The sequence below is a fragment of the Ursus americanus genome, chromosome 25, assembly GCF_024610735.1.
Source record: "Ursus americanus isolate L20-20 chromosome 25, mUrsAme1.1.p, whole genome shotgun sequence".
NCBI classification, from domain to species: Eukaryota; Metazoa; Chordata; class Mammalia; order Carnivora; family Ursidae; genus Ursus; species Ursus americanus.
The window spans coordinates 16539228-16555191 of NC_142151.1; the positions used below are offsets into that span (position 1 = coordinate 16539228).

Sequence of the window (15964 nt, forward strand, 5' to 3'; positions counted from 1 at the left end):
TTCCACATTTCTTTGTTTATACAGGAGGAATCTCTTTAAGAAGACGATTTTGTGAATGTATCTGAATTGGTAGCACTGGAGACCAAAAGATGTCAGTTGGGTTAGGGAATTGCTTTAAGCTTCTCTTTTTGATTTATCGCTTACCCTCTCAACACTCGTTTCACTTTCTCCAATTTCCCTTTTTCCTTTAAATCATTCCATCATTTACCTTTATTTTATAACTTCTTCAGTATGTGACTATTCTTTCTTTGTTAAAGATCTCTATTTTAGTTAACATTGCTTTTCAATTCAGAGAAAATTTCCTTCCTTCCTATCTTGATAGTGTAACATCAGGATCAAATACAGTAAGATCACATATAGGTTTATTATTTAGTCAGACATAGTGTATGATCATAAAGACTGGCATTTAATAAGTGCTCAATAAATGTGTAGAAAGGAGGAATGTTAACATACGATTATTTTGGTTCTATTAGCACATTAAAACTAACAAATATCATTTATATTGCTCTTAGTGGCTGAACCATTATTGTAAAAAGTTATAAAATATTGTAATGTGCATGAAATTGTCCTTTTGTTGTCATGGAGTATCACAGGCTTTGAAATTAACTGTAATATATAATGTGTTAATGCAAAAGGCATAATAGTTTACTAGAGGAGTCATAATTAGTCTTTATAAATAAAGTACACAGATAATAGTCCTGAAGTCCCACCCATACATGTTCGTTCTTAAACTAAAACGCGTAAGATGTTCAGCTGAAGAAAACAATGAATACTTTGCTCGGAAGACAGGTAGAGTCAAATGTAGTTTCATAGGGCTGTCTCCCAAAGATCAATACTTGGAGAAAATTCCTGCGTACTGCCATAAAATTTCAGAGACTTTTCATGGAGGAGAAGTGTTTCTTCACGATTACTTCCACTGATGTTCTGGGCATTAAAATGATTTAGATTACAATACCTAAAAAAGAAAGAAAGCAAGCTTTTTTTAGGACCAGATGTAGATGACTTGATAAATCATTTGCTTTCTTCCTGTGCTTGTCTACCTTTTATTATGGGCCATAGATACTGGCACAACAGTGATGATTATTTAAGAGCACGGCTCACCAGAACAGTCTTTACAAAATGACAAAAGGAGTTTCAGGTCATATTAAGGTGTCCCATAAGGACCTTTAGATGGCGCTCTTTCACAACCTGCAATGAGTGACAAAGCGCGACAGACTGGAAAGTCTGAAACCCTGTCAACTTGACAATGTTCTTGGAGGCCAGGACTCAGGAAAGGCTTATCAGATGCATGAGGGCTTTGTAAATTCGGTGTTGAACCTATGTGGAAAACACCGCTGTCAAAGAAGAAACCCATGGATACATTTCTAGAATGTGTACCCTTTACCCCTGACCCGAGGAACACCTGGTTTTCCTGAGTGTCTTCTAAGTATTGGGCACTATCCCCACCCTAATTACTGAATTCTCACTCTAACCCTGGAAGGATGAAATTGTCCCCATTTCACAGATAGGAAAACTAAAGTTCTAAGAGGTTAAATAACTCCCTTGGGGTTCATATGAATAGTAGTTGGCAGAGCCTAGGTTTGAAATCAGAGCTCTCTTATTCAGAATCCTGGCCTTTTGGTCCTATGGTGCACGACTTCTAAAGACACATTATTTTCATAAACACCTTCGAGTAAGCTTCTGGAGGATTTGAATTTCAGACTGCTTTATTCACTGCGATGTTCTTAGTGCCTCGACCGGTGCCTCGTACACAGCAGATGCTCAAAAATATTTGTTGAACAAATGAATATGGGCTACAGGTTCAGTTTTATCAGGTGCATGTAAGCCTCCAAAGTTTCCAAAGTTCATTTTACCTTCTTTCCCCTCCCAATATATTGCTGAAAGTAACTGTAGGAGAAGAACATGCTTTGGTCTCTGATTTACGTTGCTTTCAGTAATTGTTACAGGTTATGCACTAAAGATGACTGGTATCATTGACAAAATCAGTGCAATGGTACAACTTTATTTATTTTATTATTATTTTTTAAGATTTTATTTATTTCTTTGACAGAGAGAGAGACAGCCAGCGAGAGAGGGCACACAAGCAGGGGGAGTGGGACAGGAAGAAGCAGGCTCCCAGCGGAGGAGCCTGATATGGGGCTCGATCCCAGGACCCCGGGATCATGCCCTGAGCCGAAGGTGGACGCTTAACAACTGAGCCATCCAGGCGCCCCAATGGTACAACTTTAAGATGTGTTTTAAAACATTGGAGGAACAGTGGTGTTGTTTTAAAAACAAACACCTTTTTGCCCCCTCCCTAAAACATCTGTAATATCTTTTTATTTTAGTATCTGATGTAGGATACATATTTATATTCAGCACTATAGGGATGTTTATATAATACTTTTCAGCTAAGGAAAGACATTTCACCTACCTACTTCCTTCACCCCCCCCACCTGGAGACCTTCACGTATGACATGTTACCATGCCCTATTTCAGATTTGATGGAAGAGGACCCTAATAAAAGACAGAGAGGGCTGTTTTTTGTTTTGGGGTGTGTGTGTATGTGTGTGTGTTTGTTTTTTGTACAAATGAAAAATAAGTCTGGCCTGACATTCACAGATAATTCCTAACTGTACTCAGTTAGGTGATATCCCAGTGACCCTGACAAGATTTCTTTGGCTCTAGGGCTGACACTAGGATTCCATCAAACTCATGAAATTCGTGGTGGAGCTGCCCTCAAGTGAGGATGCTGTTTCATAATAATATACTGTCCTCAAAATTTTAGGGACAAGAATGACTTGGGATTGTTCTGCTCTTGATAGATTTGCCACTGTTATCTGGCTCTGAACCCCATTGGGTTTGGTCAAAATTGGATTGTGACTGGATGTTTATTGTAATCAAGCACCATGTGATTCCTAAATGTATCTCAATAATACCGTCCCTAGAATACTTGTGTTTTCTCCTGTGTCTTTGCATGCTTACTGTTTGTTAGTGTTTGACAGTCACAATCAGAATAGAAATAAATCAGAATCATTCAGTCCTCACGATAGACACTGCTGTCCTGCTACTGTAAGTTCCATATGATTTCTTGCCTGACTTCTGGCTTGGTGCGTCCCACCCCAATGGGCAAGAGATACCCAAGGTGATGTGTGTCTTTGCACTAATGTAAGTTGGTTTTAGTTGCTTGACCTTTACTGGCAAATTTTCCAGACTCTTTCCTTCTGATATGTGACACCTGTTCTTTCCCTATGGCGTGGTGGGTATGGTTACTTTAACTGAAGGGACTGGTTTCTTCCCTACCCACCAGACTCAAGGGGCTGTCACGGAGCAGGTGGAACGCTCCTCTAAGGCACTTAGAAATAGCACGCTATATGAGAGAAAGTGTTTATAAACAAACACATTTGGTTTTAAATCCTAGGTGTGTGAACCTAGTCAATTTGCTTACCTAGATTCTCACTTTGGTTTTCTTATTTATAAAGGAAAGTGATAAGATTTAGGTAACAGAGGGGTGGTGGAGATTAAATGTTATTTGTCTTGCATGCTACCCAAGAGAGAGAAGTGCTCAACAGTTGGAAAATTAATTTCTTCCCTTCCTGCTTTGTTTTATCCTCTCTCTCTTTTTTCCCCTTTCCTCAAAAAGTATACAGAAAAAAAGGGGGAGGAGTATAGGGAACTAGAGAAGATATGCTAAGAATCAGATTTATTTCTAAATAAATTTTCTATTATCACTTAGTCCATTCTCATTTTTGGTTCCTCCAGTATTTGGTGCTTAGTATAATTTTATTATTGCTTCCTTCTCTGCACCCCACTCCACCATCTTTCACTTCTTTATAGTAATTCACATGTTCAACAATCACAGAGAAGGAATCACCCTTAAATAATTTGATTTGAGCGCTAGATATTAGCTCCATGTAGACTGGTACTCCGCCTTCTTCAGTTCTATTTTTTGTAGTGCCTGGAACAATGCTGAGTATATTGGTTGAATTAGTGAATGAATGAATGAATGAATGTGTAAATCCCTGAGCTAATAGATTCTGGGTCCAGTGCTAGTTCTTCCACGAATTCAGCCCATAATCCTGGTCATCTTGGCCACACCTCTGCATGAGTCTAGAAGAAGAATTAAAAAGAGGAAGCAGGGAGCATAAGGCAGAGTATGAGGCCATTGGGTTTACTGTAGCTAACATTTTGAGCATTTTCTCATCCTCACAACAACTTTATGACACAATGACTGTTCCTATTATTTCATTTTACAAATGAAGAAATGGGCTTAGCAAGGTTAAATACCTTGCTGATGTTTGTACAGCGAAGTTGTAGAACTGGAGTCACCCGGGCTAACTTGAAAGTTTGCCTTTTAAACTACTTTATGAAAAGACGTGGGTCAGATCTTATAGTGGGAGAAAAAGTAAAAAAGTTGAGAAACTACAGGTTTATGAGAATTGGTAGATGGGCACCACTATGTGTTTGGAGGCAATGGGTGGAGGGGAGAGATGCTTTGCCTTCACCTTCAGTTGTCATTGATGGCTATTTTGCTACCAAGCTGAGGACATTCCTGTTGGATTCTTCTGCAAGACTCTCTGATACTCTAATTTGGTTTTCAATCCAAGAATGAGATAGATGTTTTAGAGAAAATATACATTGTGGGGGGTTAATTTGATAACTTACACACTGTGGAAGGTAAGAGATTTGAAAATCCAGGGAGCCCTTAAGACTTTTGACTTTGTCATAATGGGATTTAAGTGCCTGTCTCTTATACTGGACAATAAGCTCCATGAGAGAGGAGTATAATAGCACGAAACATTTATTGACTTGCTGACTTAGTGTCCTTCTAGTTTACTGTAGTCCCCATCACATGACGGGTAGTTCCAACAGAGATTTATTCAATGAATTAAAGAATGATTTAGGCAAGGGAGAAGTGACAATGATAGGATCAAATTTGACTAAACAGATACATGAATGGAGGAAAATGAGAAAAATAAAGATCTCTGTAGTTTCCACAATGTGGTAGGCACTGTGCTCGGCCCTTTACCAAAATTCATATCCCTAAAAGCCCACAAGATGTTGGTACTCTTGATTTTATTTTACAAGTATAAAAACAGAGGCTCAGAGAGGTTAGACAGTTTGCTCAAAAGTACACAGCTATCCAAGAATATGTCTGTGAGAGAGAGAGGTGGGCTGGCGATGGATGGATGGTAGATGATACATATTAAACCACTGAATGGTCTCAGGTGACTGACTAAATGATTTTGCAGTTTGTTATTGACCTTGAAATGGTCACTGCTGATTTAAAGGCCTGAATGGAATCCAAATCTTAAGCATCATTAGATTTCTAGCTATTTGTTTAATGGTATTTGCTTTTAATGATAATGACTCATTCATTCTTATTATCAGTATGGTTATTTCTAATTCTAAAATGGTACTCTACAGTGGAGAAAAAAATACCTTCCTTCAGAACATGTTTTAGAATCGAATAAAGCACTATTTTATTATAAGGATCAATGGCAAAAGTAAAGTCTAAATTGAACTTTCTTGCTCCGAATAATCTGTTAAATTTCTCTACTATGCTAATGTGTCCAGTCATGGCATACAGGATTCCCATTGGCCCAGTGATGGTTCCCAGATCAATATTTCATGGACTTGGAAATTGCTCATCTTACCACACACTTACCTTTGTGAAACACTCCAGAATCCCAGGACGTTCAACAACGTTAATGATGCCAAAAAGAAGAAGAAGCTTTCTAAATTGCCTTTGTTTAATGTGTTTGGAAACCAATTGCCTGTTTGGAACAAATGTAATTGTTATTCAACTGCAGAGTTGTAAGTTTCTGTGAATGTTTTATCATTCCACTATTCACACAGATTTATTCGCTTCAATAATATCTACAAAGCAAAAAAGCTCATCTGAAACTCATTGTCAAAATTCATTTAATTCTGTAATTAACAGTAAAATGACAAGTAAAGCACCCCAAATATTTTGAAGGTCACAAAATCTGAATAGCATAACACAATATAGGTTCAGAAGAACTGAGCTATAAAAGTCACCCTGATTATGCTAATTTACCAGAACCATGTATATATATATCTTATTTATCCTTATATGTCTAGTATCTAGAACAGTGCCTGACATATAGGAATTGTTCAGTGAATACACATTGAGTGCATGAAAACTGTTTACCAGAGTCTGTTGCATATTCTAATTGTAAGGTTAGTGACATAATACATGTAGATTCCAGATGTTACATTATTTTGACAATTTAGATAAATCCAGTATCACCTCATTGTAATATCGCAGACCCTATTGGTCAAATTACTTGCAATCTCTGGTTGACATGAAGGTATTTTTTTGACCTGATAAGTAATGCCTTCAAATTAATACTTCTAAAGAAGATACCCCCACTTTCTTATGATGTCAAACTGCTATATACAAAACTATCACATGAGTATATATAAAACTATTTAGGATGCAAGGCAATTGTTTTTACTTCACTGCTACATTTTGACTTTTGCTTTGGATCTTTGCTATAATTCTCTCTTTCTTTCCATATCCAAATACACATCTCTATGGATCATCTCTATTTCCACACACACGCAATTTTCCTTCAGTGGGTTTGAGATACTATTATTTAATACATCATATGAAATGATGTATTATATATGGAATGCTTATTTTTATGCGGTACTTTTAAAACAACAATGGGATCTTAGTATTAACAAATACATATATATAATACCACAGAACGTTAAAAAGATTGTTCAAAAGGCAAAAATCTGTCTTGGCGGAGAGAACTTAAATTCAATTGCAGTTCTGAATGGGCAGAATATTTCCCAAAAAAGTTATGTATTATGAGAACAAGAATTGATCTCCTTTGAGCAGTCAGATGCCAAGGTTTTGGCATTTTCTTGCTTTTTTATGGGAGCAGCTCCCACAGTGGGTTGTGAGGAGGGGTGTGGGACTAGAACAATCGGTCTATGTGCCAATAAGACTTGATCTTCAGTGCCGTCTTTGGTACATGGGTTGTGAGTTGCTTCCTGAACTAGAAAATGGTTCTTGGCCTTTTCCTTGACAGTGCGTACTTTTAAATGAGATTTGAATTAAATGCTCTGTTCAGGGTTGATAGTCAGCAAGTACATAAGTATGACAGCTTTGATTCATTGTGCCACTTCCCATTTAAAGCTGTTTCTCTTCTGTCATTTAACAATGACTATTATTGTGGACCAACCATGAAAATTAGCTTGTGTCTTGGACCTATAATTGAAATCTGGTATTGAGTTGAAAGCTATGTGGTGAGTTCTACTTCCCTATTTTATTAATTTGTGTTCCATTACAATAGAAATGTATGGTGTTATTGCTGTATTGACATAATGCCTTCATCTGATAGGAGTAGCTTCATAGAATGTTTCCCTCTGTGTTTGCCTATTGGGTCTATGTAGCTTGCTCTGTGTGTGTGTGTGTGTGTGTGTGTGTGTGTGTGTGCGCGCACACACACACACATAGAAACTAAACATTTGATTGTACTTGAATGGGGGTGGAAGTCAAGGTAAGGTGAGATAACATCACACATATTTTCAGGAAGAACTAAACCACCTTGCTAAGCTTATTCAAACAGTCCTATTTCCTTACTTCTCTTGAATTAATATCACAATCATATTTCTGTCCTTTTCATTTCACATCAGCACTTTGCATGTGATGCGATTAGACCATTTTTTCATCGTGTTTCTCTGGCGAGAGTAAGAGAAGTTTGTACAGAGTATGCGAAGCCTCAGAATTAACATGACATTAATTTTTCTTGGAGCATGAATTTTGGTCCATAATAAGTAATTGAAAAAGCTATCTTTTTATTATAACAAAGTCAGATGAGGGAGAAGAATATAAATTTTGTAAGATCTTTAAAGGTAAAACATAATATTTCTAAAAAAAAAATTATGCAATTGCAGCAAATACCAGCCTATCCTGATACTGCACCAGCTCACCCTGCGCGTGCCCATGTGCTTGTAACTGTCACTGGGGGTACTGTGGTGGGCACAAATAACAAGCGCGGTGACTTGGGATGGGCATGTGGGGTGACGGGAGGATGTCGTGCTGGAAAGGTTAGAGAAAGGCAGTGGGAATTTACGAGTAACGCAAAACATTTTGTGAGTGGAGTTATTTAAAAAATAAAATGAAAGATTGCCATATAACCTATTCAAACTCCTGATAACATTTCTATAGTCCTTCTCGAATATCATTTTTAGTGTTCACCTTCCTTCCTAATGCCGATCTTCATGCTAGCCCCATATTTTTGCCTTACTTGGCTGTAATTTTACATTCCCTGTGTAGCTAATTTACATGGTGAGTTCCAAGGTAAGGAGGACAGTCATCTGAAATTGAATACACACTAGCATCACGTTGGACAGAGAGATACTTCATGAAACGTAAAATTTGTTTTATTAGTATAGAGATTATCAGTCTATGTAAAGAGATAGCTTTGGGTGTGAAGAGACATAGAAAAAGCGTGGGCTTTGGAGGCAGAGAGACTTTTGAAGTCAAATACTGTCTCCATTATTTAATAGTCTTGTTTTGGGGCATTTGCCCGATCGGACCACTTCAGCCTCGGTTTCTCCTCTCTAAAATGACAATACCACGTTTCTCACTGAGCTGTTATGAGACGTAAAAGAGGTAATAGATGTCAAGGGTTGGTCACGGAAGAGGCACTCCATAAACTTTAGATTATCACCACCCCCATGCCTTAGAAGTGGCTCATACAAAATCATGTAGCCTGAGCTTGATCTTAGACCCTTTTCCAATCACATATTTCTTCATGTTCTTCATGTGCCATTTTTTTTTTTATCATTATCCCAGGACTGGTTGTAAAATGTTCCATTTAACATCATCAGTTGACTCAGCTCTTAGGTACTATAACTTTATTTTAGTAGCTTATAAACTTTTATTGTCGTAATTCACATTTGTGCCATTTTTCATCTGACATTTCTAGTAGCTGATTGAAATCTGGGACATCCTTGCAAAAGGAGACAAAGGGAAGACTTTAGGTCTAGAATGGGACGAACTAAACTGCCCCAGATCTTTACTTGGGTGGGTAGGAAGGCTAATAATGCTAGAAAAAGTACATCGCGTAAACAGTGGGGGACAGTAAGTGCCATATGTTAATACTCACAGTGAACCCTAGTTAAGTACTTTTTAATAGTATAACCAGCCTAGTTAGCAATGAGTGTTGGACCACTGAGTTCTAGAACATTCACAAAGTACTTTGCATGGCTCAGAAGTTCTCCAAATATTTCTTGTTCAGTTAGATCTATTTGTTCATTTGAAAATCATTCGTTAAGAAGTTTTCATGTACCAGGAAATGGACATTCCAAGTTCCTTAAGTAAAAAGAGGTCATAGATTAGTAGGGGAGACATGCAAACAGATAATTACTCTGGAGTATTAGACCTTATAGATACTAAGTAAAATGTTTCTATTTTATTTATTTATTTATTTATTTATTTATTTATTTTAATGAAAGTTTATTCATTTTTTTAAAATATTTTTTTATTTACTTATTTGACAGAGATAGAGACAGCCAGCAAGAGAGGGAACACAAGCAGGGGGAGTGGGAGAGGAAGAAGCAGGCTCATAGTGGAGGAGCCTGATGTGGGGCTCGATCCCATAACACCGGGATCATGCCCTGAGCCGAAGGCAGACGCTTAACCGCTGTGCCACCCAGGCACCCCTATTTATTTTAAATTATCATGGTCATTTTGGAGACAGAAGGACTGTGGAATTATCTAGACTAGTTCTTGTATTTTACAGATTAAGAGTGAAGGTGCAGAGAGGTAAACTGAGGCACCGTTCAGTAGAAGAACCCTCATCTTCTTACAACTGCACTACTAAAGCTGCCATTGATGCTAATAGGAATATGTTACTATAAACAACACAAATTTGAGTCTCACAAGGCCCCTAAGTCCTAACCACATACTTCTCTGCTCTTTCAGATACACTCCCCACCCAGTGGGAAGTCCTCCCTACTTGGCTAGCTCTCCTGTTAGTCGGACCAGCTGCCTGCTACTGGTTTCACCTCCTTCCCAGCCTTCAGCACTATTCAAACAGGCGATCACATCCTCCTGCAGGACCCAAGAGTTGCCTCCCTGTTTTGTTACTACCAAGCCTGCTCTCCACAGACCCTTGTTCACTCCACTCCCAAGTGCAGCCCTCTTACGGCACTGCATGGCACTTTCTCTTCCCTGGGCTGTGAGTATATGTGCCTAATAAACTGCTGTCAGTCCATTGCTCAAGTCAGGTGTCCTACTTTCAGCCATCTTACCCTACTTAGGTTGAGGATCCCTTCCACACCAAACAGGTGGATAGGAGGTGATCAGAACATGCCCCCACACAGAAATCAAGGTCAGTTCTAAACAATATAGATGCTGTTGCTCCAATGCATAATTACTGCTTGGGGGAGGAGAAGTAGCAGTTGCACATTCCATTCTGATCAGTACCCAACACCAAGTACCTCTGCCTCTAGTACCTCCTTAAACCATAAGACGAGAAGTAATGGAAGCATGACCATCAAGGTGCACCACGTTCTGGTAATACAGCTCCCAAAGGAGAGCTTATAGATGAATGGGATTTTTAGGGAGCACCCGATAGTCATGTATACTTGAAACCAGTTTACAGTCACATCATTTGATCAGATTGTTGGACAACCAGAAAATGGCATAAAATTCTCACTCCATCCCAGCAGTCTGCTCATCATAGTAACTTGGGTTTTAATGGGAGCACTTTCACAGAAGACTTTATTAAAAATATGGAAAATGACAGGGGCTAAGGGAATCCACACATATTCTTCATTGGTCAATACTGCCTCTCAGTAAATCTCTTCTTTTGGGGATGACTAAATACAATAACTACCCTGTATTCCAGTAATCACACTACTGGGTATTTACTAAAAAGAATACAAAAAACACTAATTCAAAGGGATACATATACTCCTTATGTTTATAGCAGCATTATTTACAATAGCCAAACTATGGAAGCAGTCTGTGTCCACCAAGAGATACGTGAATGGATAAAGAAGATGGTGTGTGTGTGTATGAACATATTATGTATATATAAACATTATTCATCCATAAAAAAGAATGAAATCTTGCCATTTGCAATGACATGGATGGACCTAGAGAGTATGATGCTAAGTGAAATCAGTCAGTCAGAGAAAGACAAGTACCATATGATTTCACTCATATGTGGAATTTAAGAAACAAAACATGAATAAGGGAAAAGAGGAACAAACTAAAAAACAGACTCTTAACTATAGAGAACAAACTGGTGGTTACCAGAGGGGAGGTGGGGGGTAGGGTGAGATAGGTAAAGGGGATTAAGAGTACACTGGTAAAGAATACCCTTTAATTATTATCCTTCTAAACCTACAAGTATGCTTGATAAAAAATAAGAAAGAGTCATATGAAGATTATGAACAGGATAAAATGTGACTGTCTTCTGGTATTAACATGGCTCCAAAGTTCTGTGTCCTGGTAAAGACGCAAAACATAGGAGTTAATATGGGAAAAATGATTTTAAAAAATTATAATTAAGATTAGATAATTTTGCTGTAAACCTAATATAAACTAAAATACTCTCATAAATTTACTAAGAAAGTTTAAGTTGTTGAATGCAAGGCACAGACATAGATGTTAATAATCCCCCTACATAGTAGTGATTATGTCAGTGAGTTGTAATGAGGCAAAAGGAGTCTGTTCATAACAGCAAACAGAAAAAGAGCATAAAACGCCGACAATAGATATAACAAATATTCAGGATATATACGAAGAAAAGAAAATCTCACTGAATCGAATTGTTTAACATTGAATAAATAAAAAATTATGTTATGTACTTAGGGAGAACACTAAAGATTATAAAAGCTTTATTTTTTTAATTAATGAACAAGCTTTACTTATTTAATTAAAATAAAAATGAGATTTGGGGAAAACTGATAAAATGCTTCTAAAATTCACCTGGAAATATGCACCCCAGGAAATAAGATTTTTACAAATGAAGACTAACCATAAGAAGTACGATTAGCAATAGTTGATATGTAATATATACCATAAAGTGTAATAATTAAAGAGAGGGTTATGCTAAGCCAAAATCAAGAGGCAGCTGAAAGGTATAGCCCTGAGACAGCCCTGAATCTCCTAAGAACTAAAGATATATTAAAGTATTTATTACTGATTAGTTTCATTCCACTTATCCTATGGCAGTGGAGTATTTATGGTTTAACTAACTTTTCACAACAAATATCAAGTTATACTGTGAAATTTGGTTATTTGAAGGAAATAAGTGTTTATCTAACACATAAGTAAAGTTCACATGGATGAGACTATTATATTCAAAATACAAAACTACTGAAATTTCTACAACCATAGATAAATGCAATGATATGAATCACAACAAAAAAGGTTGATAGATTTGATTACATGTATCAGCAAAACTTGTGCAAAACAAACTCATCTATGAAATTAAAATGCTAACTTAAAACTAGGAAAATATTAGCAATAAATTTGACTATATGATAATATCCCTAAAGTTAAAAAAACCATTTAAAATAAAAAATAAACAGGACAAATAGGCCAAAAGAAAAAATGGGCAAATAGTATGATGAAGCATTTCATGAATGTGAAAAGATAAAAGTATTCATACCATTAGAAATTTCAGTTTTCCATTTTGAAAAAATATAAATTAAAGTAATAATGCAATATAATTTTTGCCACTCATTAACAAGAATCAAAATATTATTATGCGTAAGGCTGCGGCTAACACATTGAGACAAGTATTATTCTACTGCAGTGGTGGCGTAATTGATGCAGCCTTTTAGAAAACAATTTGTCTTTACTTCTCAATACTCTTTAAGATGTTTATCCTTATTGAATGAGTAATCCCATTTTCAGGATGCTAGAAAAAAAAAGTGAGCTTAATTTTTTTTGAATTTGAAATGACATGGAAATATGCTCACGATATTTTTAATGGGAAAAAGTGGGTACTTGATATGATTTTTTTTATTGAGCATATAGCAGCATTTATTCAATTGTGTTTAAAATCTCTATATAAATTTAATACCCGTGCACAAATGCATGCAAATAAAAAAATATTGGAAAAGAATTTACCCAAATAATAATTGCCATCATTTTGTTGGTCTTCCTCCCTCCCTTTAGAGTTTGGATTTATTTCATCATATATTACCTTTACAGCAAAAAATAACATTTTAAAACCATTTCACCAAGCATACTTTTAGAAAACTCTGCCTTCCCCAAGTCACTTCTGGTTTATGATAAAACAACGGAAAAGGGTGGTTTTCTATCACAAACTACCCTTCTTCTGCAATTGAAGTATTGAATAGCAGCCTTGATGCTGTGACTCGGAACTTATGTGCTATTTATAAAACCGTCCTAAGATATTATTATGGAAATCATAACATCCCAAGTAACAATAACCAGTCTATTCTGAAACCTGAGATTCACTCACTTTAGTGATATGTTGCTATATTTCCTACTGGAACCCTCGATTTACCAAATATCTCAAATATACATGGCATTATTTTAAGTGCTGTGGCATACCGCTTTTGAGTAGAAGCAGATTTCTGCTATGTCTTTTCAGAGGAAGATTCAGTCATTCCCCTTTTTACCAACACCGTTTTATTTTGAACATAATGGAACTTTGAAAATATTAAAATGTGCCTTTTGGAATCTCTTCAAATGATAGTTGGGCACAGTGAGCCATGATTTCCCCTCAGACTTTGTTAGACCTATTTTTTTAAGTTAATTTTTGTAATGCTGGTGATCTAGCAAACGTCCAAAATTGTTGAGACAGAACTGAAATGGGTTTTATACCTTACTTTATCCCTCGCTTCACTATGTGTGAAGAAGTATGTAGTTAAAAACGTGTACCAGCCATTCTCCAGGATGGCCGTGCTTCTGCGCCACGGGAAATAAACTCTGGTGAAGCAAAAGGAGCTTAGGAATCTGGAATCCAGCCCTGCTGTAAGATTTGGGCAACTTGTATAACTTTCTAGGTTCATTTTCTGCTTACGTGGGAAGAGGCTACAAACATCTACCCCCAAAGAATTGTTGTGAAGATTTAATGAAATAATATATTTGCAAAATACATATAGCAAGGTCTGCCTATAACTGACACTTAATAAATGTTAATTTCTTTCCTTCCCCCTTTCAGTAACCTGATTTAAATGCTTCATTTGAGATTCATAGCTCTCCTACTTGAGTTAATTTTTAAAACACATTAATTTTCATGATACCTGAAGGAAATAATATCTAACAACTATATGCTAACTTTGGCTTTTCTACCACTTTTTCGTATTTGTCTAATAAGTACCCAAATTATTATTACCCTCAATTTACAGATGAGGAAACAGAGGTGCAGAGAGGCTGAACTGCTTGCCTAAAGTCATGCGAAGGAGACAGAGTAATTATTTGTTGATTGAACGGGTGAACGGAGGTTGGGCCTCAAATCTGCACATGCTTGATACCTTGCTCTCATAACAATGTCTGCATCAAGACTTTAATTTGCATTTGTACTTCTTGGGAATTGTGGATAAAAATGAAGTTAGGTTGCTGTTTCCAGGAAGGGACACTGTGTCTTTCAACACTGTAGAGAAATCGCTGTGCATTGTTCACCTGAACTGCAGAAAGAATGAGCATGGGTGATATTTGGGATAACAGGCTTTCTTATAAGGGTGAGTTCATTCTCTTGAAGAGCGTTGGGAGGTAAAAACCCATCAAGATAGTGTGTTCTCATGATGATTTCAATGAATTATCATGGAAATGAGTTTTAGAAGAGAGGTAATGCTTTGTGATAATAGCCCGATAATGCCATTAGCTATGAACTGTAATTGTAATAGCATTAGTCAAATGAATATATCTGATATTAATTTGAGTGTCAAATATTTCTATAAGGCTCTTCTTGTTAATTAAACATCAGCCTTGGTATTATTAATTCACTTTCTGGCCAGTGCTGGCACATAGTAGGAACCCAATATGTATTTGTGAACTGAATTTACAAGTCAACCTAGAAGTGGAGCTATTTAAAATAGTAAAATATTGGGTTTAAATAACATCACGGATATAGCAGGAACTGATTTTGCCCAGTATCTGCTTATTTGTACAGTCCTTTCTCTGATTTGTAGATTCAGTTAGCTAAGGATGGAGACTTGTTTATTTCAGAATTTGAAAAGATATCCACCCCCTTCTCTCTTGCATATCTGGAGGGAAATCGTATATAAGATTTGCTTCACATTACTTTAATTCGGGAGTAGAGTTTGTGACTTTCTTCCTGTCTTGTGGTCTTTAGACCACTTAAAAATCCACCGGACAGCTTCATAACTGCATTGGACACCTGAATGTCACTGGGCCAAATCATGCTTTAGGTCCTTTGGTATCACTCTTCGTGATTACCAGTACCAGCTGGGCCTTCAGCACTGCCCACAATCTTAATGGCTTCTCTTCTAAATCATCTGTTCTTGCTCTTGCGACAGCACATTCTTAGCTCCCTGCTCTCCCTATTCCTCCTTTTCATCCCAATCTCCTGCTCTCGTGAATGGCTCGTTGCGTACTTCATAAAGAAAACGGAGAGTCTGGACAGGTAGGTGCCAGCATCTTCCCAACACCAGAACCACACGTCTGTTTGCCTGGGCGCCCACCCTTCCCATTCTCCCTTCTGTGTGGTGCAGGGAGGAAGCATCCACCCCCAGGAAGAAGTCAATCTCCCTTCTTTCTCATGCCGTTTTAGCTTCTCAATCTACACCAGATGTTTTCTTTCACCAGTTAAATATGCCCAAGTATGTCTCGAAAAAAAAAGTACCTTGAACTCACACCTAACCTCCCAGATAAAATGCAGGACTCACCATTAAATTCAAATTTCAGAACAACAATGAATTATTTTTTAGGATAACCATGTCTTAAACACTGCACAGATAGTTTTTTGGTGTAAAGTGTGTTCGCAAT

The 15964-nt window shown here is 37.1% G+C and overlaps 1 protein-coding gene across 2 annotated transcripts in view; it reads right to left on the reverse strand.

The window, feature by feature from the left end:
* Nucleotides 1-807: 807 nt before the first annotated feature.
* Nucleotides 808-15964, reverse strand: part of SLC15A5 (solute carrier family 15 member 5) — a 75359-nt gene continuing 60202 nt past the window's right edge. For both annotated transcript variants that reach the window (XM_087855415.1, XM_045781440.2), the window contains 2 exons: nucleotides 5648-5756; nucleotides 808-955 (listed from right to left, as the gene is read on the reverse strand). In XM_087855415.1, the coding sequence (XP_087711541.1) occupies nucleotides 808-955; nucleotides 5648-5756 (257 nt within the window). The remainder of the gene's footprint in view (nucleotides 956-5647; nucleotides 5757-15964) is intronic.